We start from the raw sequence: 20,894 nt of genomic DNA, 5'->3' as shown, positions 1-20,894 counted from the left end.
TTTTCTTCCTTACAAATGATTGTCATGGTTTTCATTTTGATTAAGACGGGATATTTAAGAGGATTTTGAAATTTACGTCTGAATGAGCATTACTTCTCTTATACTTGCACAAAATTTAGAAATTTTTCAAACTACTACTTTAAATTACTAAAGTTTAATTCACAACTTCATCAGCTTCAAAATTACCGTGAAATAAGGCAGAAAGGGGACCATATTTATTGCTTTAATTGAGTACAAAAAAGTATCGCTTTACGTTGCGGTAAACTATCATTCGTGTTGCTCTTTTTATGACAAAAAATAGGACTATCAATTAGCTTTAAGTAAAGTAGGACAATCAGTTAGTTGCAAGTAAAGTAAGGCCATCAGTTGGCTCCATTGATAGTTCTACCTTACTTCTTATCAGTGATAATCATATCTTAGAGCTAACTGATAGATCAGGCTCCACTAAAATTTGCCTATACTACAAATTAGCTTTATGAAATAGGATCATTTTCAATGTGTCCATGTTACTTTGACAAGCGAGATTAAGTTCAAAAGAGAGCGGGGCAAGAATAAGTGGTACATTTTTTTATTGAGGACAAAAAGGAAAGGTCAAAGTACGTAAATATTCCAATGATAAATGAAAAAAGATAAAGGTTGTACAAAGCATAGCCCCAAATCGGTTGATAAAGGAGCCTAGACAGAAGTGTAGTTACTCAAAATTGCCTTAAAGAAAGCAAAATAAATTTCGGAAACAGAACAATCTAAAAGTGATTTCGGTTATTTGCCGTAATTTTTCCAACGCGTACACAGGTAAACAATTGCATATCAATATATCATATTTGATTGTTACGCATTTCTCTATAATTTTAAAAGGGCCACGGAATTACAATTCTCTCTCTCTCTCTTCGACTTAGGCATTATTACTTTTTCAGGAATTCTATAACATTTCCAAGGTGGATTAATCCTTGAATTTTTCGAAGCAGAACAACCTATGCAATTAAATTTTACGAAAGGTGAATTTTCTTCTGAATTTTATTTTAAAAAAAAATGATTTACACTAAGAAATGAAATCATTCAGACATCATCCACATTCAGTCATTCAGACATTGCTAATCCCATGCTTTTCATAACAAATAATGTTTTGGCTAGATGAATTGATTGTTATTTTACCGACAATGACATTTTGTAATATTTTTTTTCTTCACTTTTATTTCTTAGTAGTCATATTTGAACTTTTATTATCGGATGGATACCGATTTGAGGATGACATGAGGTATCCTGCTCCTGAAAAACACCGACCTATCCATTAAATTAATGGTTAATTTCAGTGAATATCCAACGCATGAATAAATAAAATTATATGAAAGAGATGAAATTTTTAAATTTTGAAGCACAAAAATCGCTACTGAAGCTTAAAACAACAAAAATGGGAAAAAAAGTCAAATAGGAAATGAAGTATTGCAAGTAATTTGTACTCATCTCAATAAGCGTGGATATTTTTTTTTCTTTCATGAATTTTGCCTTATTTTCAAATATAAACTGCTAGCAATATAAACATTCTGAAATGTCTTTAATATTCTGTGTAAGACAATTATTTGCAAACATATAAGTTTGCAAATAATTCCTCAAACACTGAAGATATTTCGAATTTGGTGTCAATTTTAGACTATTACATCTAATTGAATTGCCTGCATTAGTGAGGCTTATAGAGTGGATTAAAACCGAAATCTATCTAATTAATGGAATTCATTGCGATGAATTTTCTTCTATAAACAAATCTATTGATGATTGCAGTTTAGGTATAAGTGAGGAAGTAAAACTATGCATTGAAATATGATAGGCCCAGCATCACAGTGAACCATTCAACTTTAGAACTGAATTTATACCTATGAATAAATTTGCCACCCAGTTTACTGGAAAATACTTTGTTATTTTAGAATTTTACTAAATCTTATCTAACTATACTGCAAGTTACGTCATAGTGAAAACAATAATAGAAAACAATAATGGAAAACGGCTTAGATTTCAATCGTTGGCGGAATCTAGGAATTAACGACATTACCGCACTGCTTCTTATTTTTAAGTGAGGATGAAGAAGTACGAAAGAAAGACAGAAAGCAATAAAAGCGTTGAGTAATCAATAATATCAATTCTTAATTCTGAAAGCAAACATAGAAAAATAAAACTTGTCATTTGTAAAATTTTAGAAGTAGTATAATTTAACATATAAAAAAAGAAAGTCGATATTAAAGTTTTCAAGAAATTATGATTGAAACGCAGTATCCTGTAAATGCGAATGTAAAGTTGATATAAGGTTATTTGTTAATTCATTGTTAAAACTAGATAGGATGTTTGCTTCCCAAGATTCCGTTTCGAATCGATGAAGCAGCAATTTATCATCAGCTTTTCGTCTTGCACCCATTTATTAGCTTCCATTAAAACCAGTTTGGTCCTTCACCAAATGCGCCAACATTTAATTTGAACTGTATGAAATCCAAAAAGTTTTCATTGGACAAAATTCCACATTATTTTTAATAATGCGAAGGAAGAAGAATTGTAACAAAGAAACTGAGAAATAAGTAAGGCTATTTTTGCCAGTTGAAAAGTTGAGTTCTTTTAAGAGCTAATTACTCTATGTTCATTAATTTTCCAGTTGTAATCAATCTTTGCTTCAGTGGTTATTTTTTCAATTTATTTGTAATGGTTTCTTTTATACAGATGATAGATGTGAGCATAAACATGAGGGTTTGGTATTGTTGAGAAAATGGGAATGTACAAAAACAGCCAGGTTTGTTTGAAGATTATATTGAATCTAAACAGTAAGCTAAAGAAGTTCTTAGGATGATATAATTGGAAACAAAAATCCAAAGCGTAAAATGACGTCCAAGTAGCAACTGTAGATAAAATTTATTCGTTTCTAGAAACTCGAAGAAGAAATAAGGATTGAAAACGTTTGTCAAAATTTATGCACTTGAAAAAATTAAAAGTTTCCACATTTTTTCGTGATAAATTGATATGCACTTCTTTCGTATGATGATGTTATGGAAGCAAATTATACATAGAATGACATATTTAATATATATTTGATGGCTATCAGTTTTCTTACTTTCGATTTGATGCCAAAAGTAATAGCATTGAGAATCATATGAAACAACTGTATCTAATCAGTATGTAAATTTAGTCGAGTTCAAAAGTAGTATTTAAAGATTTCGGCTTAATAATTTATGCATTTTCAAAAATCATAATACTCTAACTTTTCAAATTGGAAAATTCATCATATAGAAAGTTGAAGCATAACTGAGTTTTCGGAAAGTTTTAGCAAACGATAAAGCACTAATTAGAGTTGGATCTGAAGCTTGTAGTCTATTCAACACAGTGAAATGCCTGTCGTGAATCGTGTCCTGCTTATTCGTATTTTGATTGGTCGGACAATTGAAACTGATGATGGAGTTTCATACAAACCCGCTCGGATGAATGTGTGTATTTAAGAAATCTTTGTTAAGACGAATGTTATGTGATGCAAAGAATCTAATTTGATTTAATCCTACTATTAAACGTTATACTTTCTCCTACGTAGTTCGTAATATTTTTTGTTCGATAAAAAGCTATTCCGTGTTATTTCTGTTCTAAAACTAAAATGAGTTCTTGGAATTTCTCTCTTAAATTTTTTATTTTGGTACTGTTTGTTGTCTCTTCATTAACTTAGCTTCATAAATATCTAGTATAGCCATTTGGAAATGTATCTACAGACAGATTCAAAAATCTGGACTAATAAAATAAGCGTGCAGAATGTCAATTATATAAAACTGAATGGGAATTTATAAACATATCATATGTGCGCAGGAGGTACGTATATTAACAAATAACTCCACTGCTTTTGAGAAGTGGACAATCAAACATCGTTTCGGTTAATTTGATCAATCGACTGGTATTCGATTCATTGATGTTGGCGATGTTGTTATAAGCTAAACTTAATTTCAATGATTTGGGATCTTCTTACTTTTAGACGAGTGCAAATCTGGGATTTTCCTTCCAGCACTCTACATCTTTCTATAACCCTAATTAAGACATGCATTCATAAACGATCTGATTACTGCATTGAAAATTTAGTTGTCCCAAATTTGAGATATTCCAGACTGAATAATACACGAATGTAATGTTTTCTGACCACAGATCGTTCCACTCCGTTATTTACAAATACAACAAATATTGTTTTTTTTTTTGACGAGTTACCACTTGTTAGTATTCCCTTTTATATCATTGTATATCTACAGTGGAGAGATTTTCTTCCCATACTTTTTCGGTTTTATTTTTAATATCTCAAATAGCGGCTAACAGATCACTTTCGAAACTATCTCAGTTTGATTTGAAATCATACTATAGCCGCTACTTGTATTTTCTGTAGTATTACTGAGAACACTTCGTATCACCTAGAAATATTCTTACCTGTAAAGATATGAAAAAAAAGCAAGGAAATGCAGTTTCTCTGTTTAAATTGTCAGTATCCAATATCACCAAAATGGACTTGAGAACATGATATCAATACTTTCTAGTCACTATGGCTTTTCGATCCATTAAGTTCCTACGTCCCACACCATGTTCGTCCATCTCATTCATTATGAATTTTAAATAATTCTTAATCCAATTCCATTTTTCATATTAGTAGCAGGAAGTTGTTATATAAGGAAGGAACACAATGGTCAAATAATCAGATTAATGAGGTAATCAAATAAAAGCAATTGTGATGAAGGAAGATTATGATTTAGATAATTATTTCAAGTATTAAGAAACTTGGCACAGCGATGGTTCATGCAGCAATTTTACAAGAAAGGCACATAATGCCAGCCTGGAACTCTACCATTTTTATCGGTCCAGTGCATGGGATGATAAAATCCAAGGCACTTCCACCATTAAAAAAGAAAACCAGTGAAGATTCAAAAGCAACCAATGCCTTATAGCTAGGATACGACAAGCAAGTAAGCATGGCACATTGCGGCATGTATCAACACTTCCTTTCTTTCCCACGTCGACATCAATAGCTTATCGATTTACTTCCATTGCATGCCACATTAAACTTCAACAATATTCTACCTCTTTTAGCATTTCATTACTTCCTTCTGATTGACGGAAGCAAAGCGCTCAGTCAAAACTGCTCTTACTGAATTACAAATAGTCTGTTCTGTACAGTCACTCTTATACACAGATTTGAAGTAGGAGAAGTTAAAAAAAAATTATGAGACGAAGAAATAAGTACAAAGTTTATATATTAGACTAAAGGCCTCTGACTTAACCTCTATATCCTCGTAGATTCATAAATGAAGGGTAACAGTCAACGAGGTCAGAAATGATCCCTGCAGAGTTTTGAAGTAATTTGCAATAGATCATATACATTTGAGAGGAAGTTTAGAAAGCAGAAATGAGGAGAAGGGGAAATATAAAAATGAGATGAAAGAGTGAAAGAAACAGATGTTGGTTAGTTATGTTGTATTGTTTATGGACTTTTTTTCAAAATAAGAGTGAAATTGTAGGAAGGTTTAAACTGAAAGGGAATGATACTTCCGATCTGCTTGCTACTTCTTCTCCAGACTTAATTGAGAAGATGAGGGATTGCGTAAGTGCAACATTGCGGCAGAATAGAGATAAACAGAAATGAAATGTTGGGGAGAGAACTGGGGGGCATGCATTCCTGCAGTGTTCAAACGGCAATGCTTAATTATCGATCGTTGAAACTTCCTTCAGCCATGGTAGAATTTATGTTATTAACCGTTGAGCGAGGGAAGTTCCGGAGCTATTTAACTCCAGTGTGGAATCTATTGAATGAATGAATATTTGTCCGTAATCAAAATTGACAATTTCACAATCTAAGCAATCTAGATCGAGAGGAGAAAACAACAATCAAAGCCACTGAAAAAAGTAATTCGCCTGTTAAAGGCTATAGGTGGAAACCTGGAACATTCTAGCATGGGAGCAATCAGTGGAAGTAGATTACCGGATTGGATATTGGATAAAATATATCAACAAAAAGAAAGGGACTATGGTTGATCACTAAGCTCCGATAGTTTCTGAGACAATTAGTAAAAAAAATGAATAAATAACTCGAAGTTAAGTCCTTAGCAGTGGAAAATAAACCGAATCCCAAGAATACTAAAGAAGAAACTTCGGATCGAGCGACAATAAAACAACTCAAAACAAGTGGTTCTAAGTCAAATGGTCTTAAGCTAACCGCAAATTTAAATAAAACCCGTAAAAGTAGATAAGAACTAGTGCTTTTTGTAACATGAACTATTGGGATGAACGTCAAACATATCCTATTCTCAAACAACGAACGCTTAAGAGGAAATAATACTTACATAAATTGTCTTCAAACAGGACTTAAGATAAATAATTGTGATGAAAAGAAACATTTATGTTTCCTTTGCAGAAGCCTTCGCAATACCGCATTGTTGTTTATCCTTGATGCAGTTATATAGCGTACAAATTGTTAGACAATCAATGAAGTGGATTAAATGGCTGTAACTAATTCAACAATTGAACGACAGAATCAGCGAGGTAAGGAAATTTTATTTTTATGCAAAGAAATCATGACCAATCCAAACATGTCAGGAATTCAAGAAGTAACTTTGATATCGGTTCGCAACTATCCTTTATATTCATGAATTTAACAATCGATCAAAAGGCATATGAAGACTTATTTGGTAATAAGACATCGAAATCATGTCTTACAACCAAAACGAAAATTAGGATAAGAACTGTTAGAAAGGAAATTATAAAAAACGGGACCAACACGATATTAACGAGCAAATTATAAGTGGTTAAATTAAGCGACCACCATTTATATCGATGAAAAATCTAGACCCATTAGATGGTCTAAAAACTTATTAGAAATAGCTTGATATACTTATCGGAGCTAATTGTTCAACTTCAAATTCACTCCAAACTCATCCGACTAGAAAGAGCTCCTAAATAGAATCAGGATTCACAGTGCTCAACACAAAAGTTGGATCTATGACAGCTTTGAATCCATGGATGTGGATACACAAATAAATTCCACAGTTCTAAAGCAGTATCGGTTGATGTCATACTAACAAATTCGACTGATGTAACTATTCCTGACACGAATCAATTTTGGAAATTAGAATTAGTTGGAATTCAGGAACAGATGAACAAGATGATGATGAACACCCACGATGATGAACAAACATTAGAACAAATCAAAGGAGGTATTACCAAACAAATGGAAAGATTTTATATCTGCTCGCCTTGGAAAGAATCAAAGGTTAATTTGAGTAATAATTAGGTTTGTTTTGGTCTCTAAAAATATTGGTCAAACGACTAAAGAAGGATGAACATTTGATGGGATAATTCAAGACAGTCAAATATAATCTAAGTACAACGCGATATGGATCAGATTAGTATCACCCATTGTTTACCTCATCATGAAATTATAACCCCAAGGAAAATTACTACGAAATGAAGCATTATTTATGGTGTGTCATCACATCTTGAAAAAATTAAAAGTATAAACGACTGTTATATTGTGGATCAGTAACACTTCCAGATTTAGTGGAGTACTACTCTGTTTTCGAATGATGACGATCATAATAATAACCAATAGAGTAAAGACATTTCTACACCTATAATCGCATCCTTCAGAAACTAATTGTACCCCATTTCTCTGATTAAAAGATATTCGAGATCAAGTGACTGCAGAAAATATGGAATGCTATCCTTCCGAAGGATTCCTTTCGGAATTATATCTTCTCCTTTTCTATTATCAACTACACTTAATCATCACTTGGGAACTCATAACAGCAAAACTGCATTAAAAATCAGGAAGAACCTATATGTTGATGAAGTTATATTATCAAAGGGAACGGAAAAACAATTCCAAAAATATGATGAAATGAAATCTGTTCTTAATGAAACAGGAATAATGTTCAAGAATTTCTTTCCAACGATGAAAATTTCAGTAAGTAAATACCTAAATAGGATCGAGCTCAGGTAGGCCAAACGAGAAAATTCATAGTAATATTTGGATTCCCAACAATTCTCAATTTTCATCGTCCATCCAGGTAACTTTACAGTTACCGTGGAATGGGACTGGGAAAAACTGAAAGAAGAATCTTGCAATTTGTAGCATCTCAATATGATCCATTGGAATTCTAATTCCTACGATGATACAATTCAAGATCTTTCTTCAAAACCTATAGAAGAAACATAATTTTTGAGACTGAATTACAAATGAAAGACAAAGAAATAAGGGAATCTCTTATATGAATGACCAATGAATGATACAGAACTACTTCGATTCGTAACAAGCTCTTTTAAAAAAAAGAAATAAATTCACATCTTTAGCGATCCTTCAATTGTACATATTCAACTATTATATGCGCAATTCAAGGAATCGAAAATTTTTGATTTTTGCCAAAATTCGTATCAGCACAAATAAAAATTAGCGATACTCACTGGAATGCGAGCAATCCAATCTGTAATAAAGGAGTTGGATCTAGAAAACACATTAGTAACATTATGGTGAGATTTCAAATGTGTGCTACACTGGATAAAAAATCATTCTAAGTTATTACTTAGATTCGTTTAAAATCGAGTAGAAGAAATTCGAAAAGCGAATTTCTTATATCTTTATATTCCAAGTGAGCATAGGCCAGTTGATGTCGCAACAAAAGGACTCTTCCATAAAAATACGACATTACGAGTCTATTTTTACGAATGGTGATGGAAAGGACCGTCATGAATAAAAGAAGAAATTGATTGATCACAATTATGATTCAATAATCAAGATTCCCGAGGAATTTTCGAGGAAAAGAAAATGGAAGAGAGAAGAAAAAAAATTACTGCACAAGTATCCAATCAAATCCCTCAAAGGGAAAGTTTTTTTTTCATTTTAATAAACATTCAGGGTTACTAAGAATGATTCTAAGAATGATTCTCAAGTTCATAAAACTAACAGCTATAGGAAAATTATTATGGTTACAACTACTATAGCTGGGAAAAATTGGCTCAATAATAAAGATTATGAATTTGCCGATTGTGTGCTAGTTAAGCAAGAGTAATCAGAAAGAATAATAGAAGAAACAAACAAATTGAGTCTCTGCTACAATGAAAATGAAAAATTATAGAGATTAAGAAGTCGATTAAAAAATTCAGAATTGGATGATGGCGGTAAACAGACAATCTATACCTCTCAGGACAATCCAATAACTAAGCTACTCATACAACAAAAACATGAAGACCTATACCATGCCGGTCATGCTTAATCTTCCAGAAACTTGAACCCTAGAACCTTCGCACAAGTTGGATTGGGTTCTCTTGCTTTCAAAACTGACAATGGTATAATTATGAGTACCTCTATGCACATGTTTCATTATGAGTTTCTGGAATTGGCAGAAAACTTATCGGTTGAAGGCTTTTTACACATCTAAGATCTATTGCTCAGCGCGATTACCCTGAGTTAATTTTCAGTGATAATGCTAATTTCGATTAGTCTTCAAAACCATTATGGAACAGAATCTAACTTCTAAACAAAAAGAAGAATGCTATGGAAGAATATAATACTAAAGGCCCCATGGAATGGTTTGTGAAAGATTAATTGAACTGACAAAAAAGGCGATGAAAAGAGCTATCGGCAGAAAATTATTAGGGGGAAGGGAATTAATAACTTCAAGAGTGGAAATAGTATAGTTAAACTTGACATTAACGTAAGCTTTGATGATTACGTAATAATACGCCCAATTAGTTTTATCTCTCTTAATGCATCTTTAATCATATCAAATAGTAACGAGGACAGGATGAATTTATTCCTCGTAAACTAAATACTAAAGAAAGACCTATGAAGTATTTGCTTAAAGCGATACATTTTGGGTAATATGGAGAAGGAAGTAAACAATACTCAAATACGTGAAAAATTTTGGAATTCGTTATAGGTGAATTCCAACTTGTTTTAACAAAGAAAATGAAACAATTACGGTAACAAATTATGAATTTATTAATTCATATCCAATGAATAGTGATATTATACTGAATTCTCGAAAATTAAACAAAAATTCATAATCGGAAAGCTACTCGAGATCAGTTAAATATAATCAAAATAAGTCTTGAGGAAAAAGGCGATCCAGAAAATGTAAAATCTCAGTATTTTCGACAGTCCATAAAGAGATTTTAAACAACAACACAACATAGTATATCATAAGAGTTGCCAAAACTGAAATAACCTATTATTATTGGTAGAATAGTTGCCAACCAGTAATCTAACGTTAGCCACAAAATTGTTATTAAAAAAAGATGATATAATAGCTAAAAGAGTCGAAGAAAAGCTAATTATTCCATGCAAATCTGGAAATTCAGAGAGGGATAATGAGCAGATTCGAAATAGAAAAAATCAATGCAGAACTGGGGATACGTGCTTAAAAGCAGGAAAGAATCAATCCAGTTTCCATTGATAAGAGACAGAATTTCTGGAAGGAAATAAATCAGCAAGAGAAGGTATTAGCAGACCAACTGAAAATGAATTCAGTAAACTTACAGAATTAATACAATAATTATAGAATCTGCGATTGCAAATGATCACTACTGATCACTGTTGCTGTATTTTTACAGCGCTAATTATACTAATTGCTATCAAGAAGAAAACTGATTTAATTCAACCAATTTTTTTCCACCATATATAAAATCTTAAATCAAACAGAAATTATAGCTACTCCCATGGTAGTTATACAGGTACTAGACAGGTACCAGATTTCACTGGACAAAAGGGGCAATAATACCTCCCAAATAACATAAATTAAAGAAATAAACACCCCTTGTTATATCTCCTAATTTTCCCCCTAAAGTTCAGTAATAACCAAAATAACATATCAAAATAGTCGAAGTATTTTCGTATTATAAACATATCTTGTAACAACTGAAGCAAATCCATAATATATAAAGCAAATCCATAACATAATATAAAAGTTTATAGGATAGACTGTAAAAGATTCCTTGGTCTGATTACCAAGCATATGTGCACTCAGTGTTGTAAACCATTTCCACTATGTAAAGAGAAAGTTGGTCACTAAGTATAATTTTCGATCTAAATTTTTTATCAAGTATGCGCTCCGATTCGGTTGTTCTCTGAATTTTCCTCGAATATTTTTACAAGAATCTGCAAACACCTGCATTATTCGCCGGTACCATTTGTCTATTTTATTACCTGAATGAAGAACAAACATCCCTAAATTAACGAATCTTTCACGCAAATAGTTACCAACCAATAACAAAGCGAGAACTTCAACAAAAGTCAACTTTCACGACAAATGCATTACAAATGATGCACCACTGGGCGTGAGGCTTAATCTCGAGGAGGAAACGATTTTTCCACTGGTGAACATTGCAAGCACCAGGTGACAATTCTAGCTGACTTAATTACTCAAAGTAGAGTCTGTGAAGTGTTACCGTTTGAAGATAAAATTTAATGTTTAGCGTTTTTCGTTACGATGAAACATTTCTATGCAATGCGGAAAACAGAAAATGGTTGAGTACAGATGAAATATGCTTAAAACACCGACTGGGATGCTTTTCGAGCTCCCTTTCCGTTTGTTTCAAAACTGCTTAGTACAGATCATTCGGAAAACTTCCAAAATAAGTTAATAGTTCTACAGATCATTCGGAAAACTTCCAAAATAAGTTAATAGTTCTTCAGTTAAGATCATCTATTGCGAAAAATTTAGTGGTACCAATATGCCACAACTTTGACGCGATGTCTTTCTATCACACTGGTAATTCGAATACCTCTGCTTCAACGAAGTAACGAATTTCGGGAAGACCATTTGTTTACCCGCTTTAATTAACAAAATAGGTTTAATTCACATTCCTTCAGCAATAAGATTTTTTGGGAAGACTAATGTATAACCGAGAAGCTACCACAAACAACAAACAGCGTATTTATTTAACCAGACAGATATTTTGAACAAGAAACTTTGGTAGCTCGGAAAAACTGACAGCAGTAAACCCCGTGAAGTAAAACAGAAATAAAAGAAAGCACTGTGATTATTAGCAATGCGCCTTCCATACAAACGAATACAAGAGTTTCCAGATATCTAGTTTTTAAAATTTGGTCATAGGAGTTTTTCATTCATTAAATTTCATACAAGTAAACCACATCCAAAAAGAGATCAACTGTAAGCTGAATTTCTAAGAAATAAGAGTTCTTTCAAGGATGTTAAGTAGGGCCAAAATACCTCTTGATCGATTTCAATTTCAAGTATCGGTAGAACAAATTTTACGTTTACGATTCGTATTTATGTAGCAAACTTCGAACCTTCGAAAGGTTACAGTTGCCCTTAACCGACAAGAACCACAGGTCATTTAGTGCCTGACGACTAATTTTATTGTCGACTCCAATGTAGTAGTTGTTGTTAATAATATAAGGTCTTAAATGAGCTCGTTCCGACTCCGACATTTTGAACCATTTTCCATCAGCTACTTCAGTCCATTCAAATTGACGACACACCAATCCAAAATACTGTTGACGGCACAGCTGGTCCAGAACATCCTATCATTTATAAGTTTATGCATTGTGTCACTCTAAGGATAGTTTTGGACTCTATCGATTTTCTTCTCATCGTGATATTCAAATCTGAGAGCATTTTCTTTTTTCTATCTGCTAGTGCACTATTGTCAGCATTTCCTATCTGATAGCGCATTAACAAAAAGTAATGACCCAACAAAAAAAAACAAACAAAAATTAAAATTCAATGCCATATCAACTGTGCTATTCCAAATGCACACCTTGCTTTCACAAATGTGCTGCACCACCTTAATAAAACCTGATTTGAGGAATAAACCAAAGGTTTATCTAACAAAATTATTGCGGTTAACATTTTTCGTAACAGCTCAGATTTAATTCATTTTGCAGTTCACCACAATGTATCTCATTGGAATAAAAAATCTCACCTGGTCATACAGTTTTGGATTCTTTGAAAGTTGCGAAGTTAATTCGCGCATGAATACAAGAGACGCATTTGAGGGATAGACGATCATTGGATCGAATGCATACGTCAAGCTGTGATCTGGATAACCTATAACTAGGTACTCACATCACTGTAATTAGACAAAAGTGCTGCATTTTGACTCGAATACCTATTACATTTCCATACTTTAATTCATATTTATATTCCATCATGTGCTTGTTGCTATGTAAATTAATACTTACAGATGGAAAAAATCGATCAACAAGAACATATTGAGGTTCATTTATTGATTTTTGTGTTCTCAGTTTCATAAAATGTATGAACCTTTCGTCGGTACAATAATATCAGCATCATCAATAAGTGTTTGGTTTTGAAAAAATTCCATGGGATCACGTAGCCAAACCGCATCGGTTTCAAATAAAATATATGGTAGCTCGAGCTGTAATATACTAATTCAAAAAGTAGAATTACAACTAATGAGTATGCACATGAATGAACAAATAACTGGGCAAATCAAACCTGTGCAAGAATTAGCAAAAGCTGTGAGCGAAGACTGAGCAGATTGATATAGTTTTGCCGTCCCCAGCTAAGTGGACTGTTGTAATTATCATGTACTTTAATATACATACACTTCACTTCTTTCCAAGTCTTCTGGATCACCTCACAAGCTTCTGGATCCAGGCTGACAATTAACGTCTTACGATGGATTGATGTCCGGAATGGTGCCACGTTACATAACCAGTTTAAAGTCAAGTTCAGATAGGCTCCATTAATTAAAGTAAACAATAGAAAATCGTCTGAATTCGAATGTACTACCCTCGCTTCACGTTTGAAATTCTGTAATTCGTGAAAAATTGTCATTGACTTCCAGATCATTCACAAGTTACCGCAGTGAAATTAACAGCAGGCTTGAAAAATTACTAATAATAGGCAAAAGGCAAAAGCGTTAAAGTGTCCTTCTACACACTGCAAACTAGCATTGTAATATTTCTTTCTGCAGAAGTATTGTTCGAATAATTCAAGAAATTATAAATTTCAAAATATTTTGGTTTTATACATAGCTAGAACCATATCAACGATAAAAAAATGATTCTAATCATATAAATGTTTTGACGCCTTTGCGGAACTTAATGAATGGATTCTCTAATCTTTCACTAATTTACCATCAATTCAAAAATAACAAAGCTGTAAAATGTTAGTAGATGATCTGAAGCATATATCTCACATATACCTCGAAAAATCTGTTGGTAATTACTGGCACTTTTTGTATCACTGGTTCAACTAGATGAGGTACAAAATCTTCCTGATATGCTTTCGAACTGAACGAATTAGCTGATCTAGAAAAACTTAAGAAGAAACAGGGAAGATCAGCAGTTAATCTAAACGGACACATTATAGCCTTGAATTCCCAAACGTTAAAAAATGGAAGCGATAATGAAGCAAAAGAAACATACGTAACAGCACTGTCCTCGTCTTCTTCATTCACATTTTCGGGAAGATCTTTAACGATTAGTGGTCCATCAGAAATTTTTTTACTTGGGTTTTTTGTGTGATCAGTGACACGCCTGTTATCCACTACAGTCACAATAAGATGCATCAAGAGATATGCCGCAAACAATTGCGCACCTCGTCGCGTCCACTTTGACAACATCTGGCATTAGTATATCGTCATTGAACTGCAATTAAATTTTAGGAAAAATTGCTGTAGATATAATTTGACACACAAAATTAAAAGTTTCTGGAAATGAAAAATAAAAAGGCAAAATATTCATTATTCTGCTATATAACATGTTTTCATTATAACGTTCTTGTAAGTGGAAATAGAATTTTCATTAAGAACATGAAAGAAATTTTGCAGAACTTTATCCAATGAACATTTAAACTGTGATAATCTTAGCTGTTTGGCTTTTTCAACCTTGTAACGTACGTTTTCAAATCCTCATGATGATTAAGAGAGAGAGAGAAAGAGAGAGAGAGAGAGAGACTGAACAATTTTCCTCTATACCTTCACTTTTCATATTCAACAGCTATTAGTAAGGTCCCCATATTCGCGAAGTGCTTCAATCGCAGCATTGTGCTTCTAGTTAAACTGGTAACAATCATATTTCTGGGTAAATTTCGATACCACAATACAAACGGTTCGATAATACCTACTCACATTTTAAAGTGCTGTCCACTGAGGGGAGAATTGGTGGATGTGCGAGAGTCACATATCAAACATTGAGCGGAAATACTGATCAGAAGTTGTTTGTTTACCCAGGAAATTTCCATTCCACTTTAGAAAAGCTAAGAATTCGGAAATTTATTAGTTATGTCTGAAATGCTTGTAGAAAAACGGTCACAAATAATTTTATCATTTAACGTGTCACCTATAAATAGTAATCAGTACATATTTCTGTGAGAGGAATCAATAACAAACTTTTTGCTTTTGAGAGGCTTTGAGAGGCACTCTTAGGTTTCTAAGAGTTATAAGTTAAACCTAAGAGTTATAAGTTACAGGAGATATCGAACAAAAACAATAAGAGCTGGCACACAATAATCTCCGTAGATAATTATGTGTATAGATAGCTTGTTCCCCACAAACAAGTAGAAGTTCTGATATATCAAACTCTCCGTCTAGTGAAATGTGAATTGGTTGGAATGTCAGAAGACTAAGTAGGTCATAGGTCAAAAAAAAATTAAAGAAAAGGTGCATGATGTAGTAAGCCAGTCTTTATTACAAGCAAAAATCACATTTCTCCCGCGGGGATCACAAATTCAATGGCTTTTCAAAGCGATCCCACACTGAAATCAATTTCAAGTATTATGAAACACATTTATCAAAAATGCAAGCAGAGAAAATTTCGAAATGCATGCACTGGTCATTGGATTCAAACACTTACTTAAGGCATCAGTGAACTGACACGTCCAGCAAAAGCCACTTTAATGCATTTTGTAAAAATGGCGTTGCTCTCAACAGAAAAATCCCTTCGCGAAATAAATCCAGTAAATTAAGTGTAATTTATATTTTTTAAAATTGTTTCCCTTGTTTGGTAAAGCTCAACCTTAGATTAATTTAATAACTACCAATAATGAACTACCAATAATAATGATGACCAATAATGAAGACAGCGAATAAAAGGCAGACGTAATGCTCATTTGCCTTAAATATCAAAAAAAAAAACTGTTACTGTAAAACTGTAATGTCAAACAGAAAAGCACTAAGTGACGTTTTTTAATGTTGTGAAGCCACGGATGGGTTTCATGTAAGCAAGCAATGACATCATTACCCAAAAGCTTGTTAATACCCTAGAACAGTCTTTATACTTCGCGATATTATTTAATAATTTTCGGAAATAAAGCTGCTAACGAGACGAGTAGTTCATATAGTTTTCTTGGCTTTATTATTCGAATAAAAAATATCTTTCCTCACTAAATAAGTATGCTCGTATCTTGGTAATAGTAACTAAGAATGAAAATTTACTGAAAAATGTTTTCCCGAAGTCTTTAATGTCATTTAAGGATTAATATAAAGGGAGTTTAAATATCTATCTAAATCGGACTGATAGTTTTCCATTAGCAGAGATATTTCAAACCAAACGAATAGATCGTTTGCGATATCATTAACAAAATTTAAAGTGTTAAGGGCGAGTACTGTCAGAGAAACGATTTAAAAACCAAATTTCAACCATTAAATTATAAAACCATGTGAAACACTGACCCGAAAGAGTAATACAAAAGGAAAGCAGCAAAAGAGATTAGTAGTTGACAATCCAGCCGAAAGGAGGACAAAATCATCAGTGTTCTCCCACAAAGTTTAAGGTAGCCATTGTCGATACACAACTGGTAAAGACAGTAGCGCAGGTGGAAGTTTTTGATGAAAATTTGAAATAACCGGTGGAAGAGAACCATTAAACGATCATAGTGACAGACTTAGAAATGTAGTCGTCGACAAAGACACATATAGAGCAATATACATAGATTTGTACATACACACATACATGCATTCATACATGCGTACATACATACATACATAAGTACGTACATACATACATACATACATATATACGTATACATATATACGTACATCATGCACACATACACACATACATACATACCTATATACACATATATATAAATGTATGTACATACATACATATATGCACACAAAAAAAAATATGTATATATACATATATATGAACGTATTTCTACGTTTACAACAATGGTGTCATTGCGATTTGCATCCGCTGAAACGATGTTTCAGGTACATTCAACACTCACCTGAAGACAGAATAGCTAGAAGTGACCAAAGTGACTGCAGCTATACGCGACCCTCTTTAGTATTAGCAAGAAGAAAGATAAGAGTTGAAAAAGACCAAGAAAGTCTTTGCAGTGAAAGTGACTAAAATACCGCTTGCGACAGATTTCAAATTAAAAGAGTGGTTTTGAAATCTCTCCCCAGCAATACGATCCGACCATACAGTGAAATGCAGTTAACGGGCTAGTATTAGTACTCATCAAAACCAGTTCATTTAACCAGTGAAGAATCGGAATCTGATGCTTACTTGAAAATCTGAAGTAAATTCATGATATCTCTTCGAGGCTTTAAATGATCTATAGTACCCCCAAATACAGCACCCCCATATTACCCATGTTCTTGGTACCGGATTGTTTTTCAAATCAGTACAACCTGGTCACGGAAGCTGTAAAGCACGGCGCGAAAATTTTCGGAAGTGTCTACGTGCAATTTTTAAATAGACTGGAATAAAAGGAAGACATGCAGTTTCATGGGAACGATAATGGCGGAGAGGTACTGATGCAGACCGGGGATCTCTGACAAAAGACGTGGGCTTGGGTTGTGGGAGGATTACAGAGCACTCTGCCAGCTTCCATCCCTTCTCCGTCTTACAAACCAAGCTTACACTTCTTTACGTCTATTCCGTTTCGTTTCTTTTCCTGTTTGCTGCAGGGTACTTCAGTGTATGTTCCACGTGTAACCCATTTCCAGATTGTTTTTTTTTTCCCTCTCCCTTTCTTTCTCTCCCTATTTGTTTTTTCCAGTTGAGAAATGGATTTTTTCACTTTTCCTTTCAAGCTTAGATTTGAAAAAATGAACTAGTCGAAAAGGAAATTGGAGATAGGGAATTATTCCTTACGACTTTCGCTCTCACCTCCTTCTTTTTAATAAGTCAAAATTGCTACATTACCTATGTCCTTTGATCTTTCTTGCTTTAGTCCAGTTAAAAATCTGTGTAGTGGACAAACGTGACACAGAGAAGAAATTAAAATGAAATACCAAAGAGCTATTTGAAAATTGATTGCCTAAAGTACAACGAATTTCAGCACTCAGCTCACGTACAGAAATGTTGCAAGCAATAAACATAATTAATCAAGCAGCAACAGTTGCACAGTTTCTTCGTGCACCAGCGTGGCCCATCGAGTCAGTGAATTTCCATCGTTATGGATATACAGGTAGGACTGTTTACACTTCATACTTGTCTAGATTTAGATTTGAGTTGTAAAAGTTCAGATCATAGTGAGTGGATCCGTTTTTCAGACAGTTGATTTTTCAGTTCATCTCAGTCCTGAATTGCAATTAAGTCAAATCCGTACTTCATTGGTTGAGTCAAATGCGCCACGACAAATTTCGTCAAGTCCGGTAACCGGAGATACTGTTACTCATCTCACCTTAGCTTGTACTTACATAAAAATCATTACTGAACTTAAAGATCAAAGTTTTTCCTCATGCCAAGTTTGAATAGTTTAAGGTATTGTATCGCGCAGTACCTCCTTATATCGTTCCAGTTTCCAATTCGTCTCCTCCATTAACAACTTTGCGTGATCCCGATGTCCATAATGAGTATGTTATTTTACGGAATTTTCTATATAAATGTACAATCTATCCGTCTATGACGGTTTTTCTACAAAGCTTTTAGTCGGCAGTTACAAAACCACGACCCAACGAAGGCAAGCCTATAAAGACCCGGTAACACTGTAAACGTTCAGGAAAGCTGATTCAGTTGACTTGGCATTACCAGAGATCCACTAGAAAAGATATTAAAGATTTGAAAATACATGTTCAAACTAAAGAGTTTGAAGATATATGTTCATAAATTTATTATCCAAATGGAAGTGAAAAAATGAGCATTTAGAGTGTTATTTTCATTATTTTCATTAGCAGAAACTGCACAAAGGGAAAACAGATTTTGAAATAGGAGAGCAAAGGTATGCGATTTCAGCATTAGTTTGCTACCGTTTCCGTCGTCTGATGATACATTTGTGACAAGAGCGTTTACCGAACATTTGATTGAAACTGGGAGAGTTGATATTTATGCGACCGACAAACGTGGCTCACGGTTTTAATTCTACTCTCTTAAAATTCTTGAAAATTTTTTGCATTTTATTTGAATTTTATTTCATCACACTGATATGGTTTAACATGTAGAACTTATTTCGAATAATATTCAAACTTGGAGTGTTTCTTAAAAGATAACTGTAGAAACCGTATCGTCATCTGCTTATATCATATGATCTTAGATGACGTCACTCTAACAGGATAAAAGGATAAAATCATGGTTGTCTCTCACCTTTTGATTCTGCAGTATGGAGAGGAATCGTTTGGTCCGTTTTGGAAATCAGTGCATAGAATAGAAAAACGTAAAAAAAATGGAAAAAAAAAGTAAAAAAACTAGCATGCTATATGATTTTGTTATTCGGGCACTATGAAGGAAAGAGGTCAAGACACTACAAACACCACTCCTAATTTTTAAAGACTGCTGAATCTGCAGCAGGACTAGAGCTTTATCATCTAGTAGCAACAATGTCTATCGCCGCTGCAACTATTCCTTGTTTTTAAACTGATTTGTTTGGAGGTGAATGTTGTTTTGCTCGTTTTGGTTTCCTCCAAGTACAAAACCATCTAACAGAGTCCTGATCGTTAACTCTTTTAGCTTATTACAAAAAGTTTTTGTTGGTGGAGATATACCCATTCGGCAGAAACTTGCCGATCATTTTCTGAAAATGGACGTCTTTGTCAAACTTTGTGATGACATCTTTGCTAATTTTTTTCTCCAGGTAAGCTTGCTTCCTGTAATTGAATTACATTTGTTTCCAAGTTGCTGAATTTAATCAAAAAGGGACGGAGTTCTTAGGCTCTTTGCTAAATCCCTTAAGCTTATTTGCATTTGCTGATTTATATTGTAGAAATTGATCGAAGGGGCGCGAAATGATGAGCAGGAGACTGTCTGTTCACTTCTTGAAACAAATATGGTAATATTCAGTCGTGGTCGCTACTCATGTCGAGTAGTGCAGAAAGCTTTCGAGTGTTTCGATGTCGCGAATTGTTTATCACTTGTAGCCAAACTGGATGGGAGCGAGAAGGATCTGTCATTGGATCAGAACGGAAACCATGTCATTCAGGTTTTAGATAATACTGAATAAAAGGATTCATAACGTTAGTTTATATAACATGACTTGTATTAATGGTCATCATTTCCCCGCTAACGGACAGTGGTCCAGTTTTACAAAGCATAATTTTTCAGAAGATTTTTTCTTGCGTTCCTTTCTATGGATACAGTAACATTGTTAACAAGTATGTCGTATCAGCGGATGTTTTAAGTGAAGTTGTGAAGGACAGATATGGATGCCGAGTTATTCAACTATCAATTGAAGTAAATTTTTAAAACTTTGGTATCCAAGGGACCAGTTACCTCATAAACTTAACATTTTTAAGGCCTTTTATCTTTACTGTAGTAACCAGCATTCTTCCGCTAGTGGGCCAAAGTTTCAGTTGCTAACTGTATACATGAATGACAGTATCCCTTAATTGTTTAGTAATTGGAATATTCGTCGGTCATTTTGACCAATACGGTTTTTTACGATCCAACTTCTGACTTTATATATACATATATATATATATATATATATATATATATATATATATATATATATATATATATATATAATATA

General features: G+C 33.5%; 4 protein-coding genes across 4 annotated transcripts in view; 3 read left to right on the top strand and 1 right to left on the bottom strand.

Moving 5' to 3' along the window:
* Positions 1 to 1,988: 1,988 nt before the first annotated feature.
* Positions 1,989 to 3,470, top strand: LOAG_03060 (hypothetical protein; the record flags this gene model as incomplete). The annotated part of the gene is made up of 3 exons (XM_003138597.1): positions 1,989 to 2,065; positions 2,636 to 2,770; positions 3,359 to 3,470. 3 exons carry the CDS (start codon positions 1,989 to 1,991, stop codon positions 3,468 to 3,470), a joined length of 324 nt encoding a protein of 107 aa, XP_003138645.1.
* Positions 3,471 to 6,488: 3,018 nt separating this feature from the next.
* LOAG_16996 (hypothetical protein) lies at positions 6,489 to 7,279 on the top strand (the record flags this gene model as incomplete). Its single annotated transcript, XM_020449653.1, has 2 exons — positions 6,489 to 6,611; positions 7,136 to 7,279. 2 exons carry the CDS (start codon positions 6,489 to 6,491, stop codon positions 7,277 to 7,279), a joined length of 267 nt encoding a protein of 88 aa, XP_020306793.1.
* Positions 7,280 to 12,262: 4,983 nt separating this feature from the next.
* On the bottom strand, positions 12,263 to 14,598 carry LOAG_03059 (hypothetical protein; the record flags this gene model as incomplete). Its single annotated transcript, XM_003138596.1, has 6 exons — positions 12,263 to 12,529; positions 12,931 to 13,055; positions 13,272 to 13,386; positions 13,467 to 13,784; positions 14,179 to 14,284; positions 14,402 to 14,598. The coding sequence occupies 6 exons, from the start codon at positions 14,596 to 14,598 to the stop codon at positions 12,263 to 12,265; spliced, it is 1,128 nt and encodes a 375-aa protein (XP_003138644.1).
* Positions 14,599 to 18,289: 3,691 nt separating this feature from the next.
* Positions 18,290 to 20,894, top strand: part of LOAG_16995 (fem-3 mRNA-binding factor 2) — a gene marked incomplete at both ends in the record, with an annotated part of 3,965 nt that continues 1,360 nt past the window's right edge. The window contains 7 exons of the mRNA XM_020449652.1: positions 18,290 to 18,398; positions 18,500 to 18,585; positions 18,695 to 18,786; positions 19,166 to 19,282; positions 19,877 to 20,000; positions 20,130 to 20,345; positions 20,468 to 20,596. Coding sequence (XP_020306792.1) covers positions 18,290 to 18,398; positions 18,500 to 18,585; positions 18,695 to 18,786; positions 19,166 to 19,282; positions 19,877 to 20,000; positions 20,130 to 20,345; positions 20,468 to 20,596 — 873 coding nt within the window. The remainder of the gene's footprint in view (positions 18,399 to 18,499; positions 18,586 to 18,694; positions 18,787 to 19,165; positions 19,283 to 19,876; positions 20,001 to 20,129; positions 20,346 to 20,467; positions 20,597 to 20,894) is intronic.

This window comes from Loa loa (assembly GCF_000183805.2).
Source record: "Loa loa unplaced genomic scaffold supercont3.33, whole genome shotgun sequence".
In the NCBI taxonomy this organism is placed as follows: Eukaryota; Metazoa; Nematoda; class Chromadorea; order Rhabditida; family Onchocercidae; genus Loa; species Loa loa.
The sequence above is the reverse complement of the archived record's forward strand: the minus strand, read 5'-3'. Positions and strand labels throughout refer to the sequence as shown.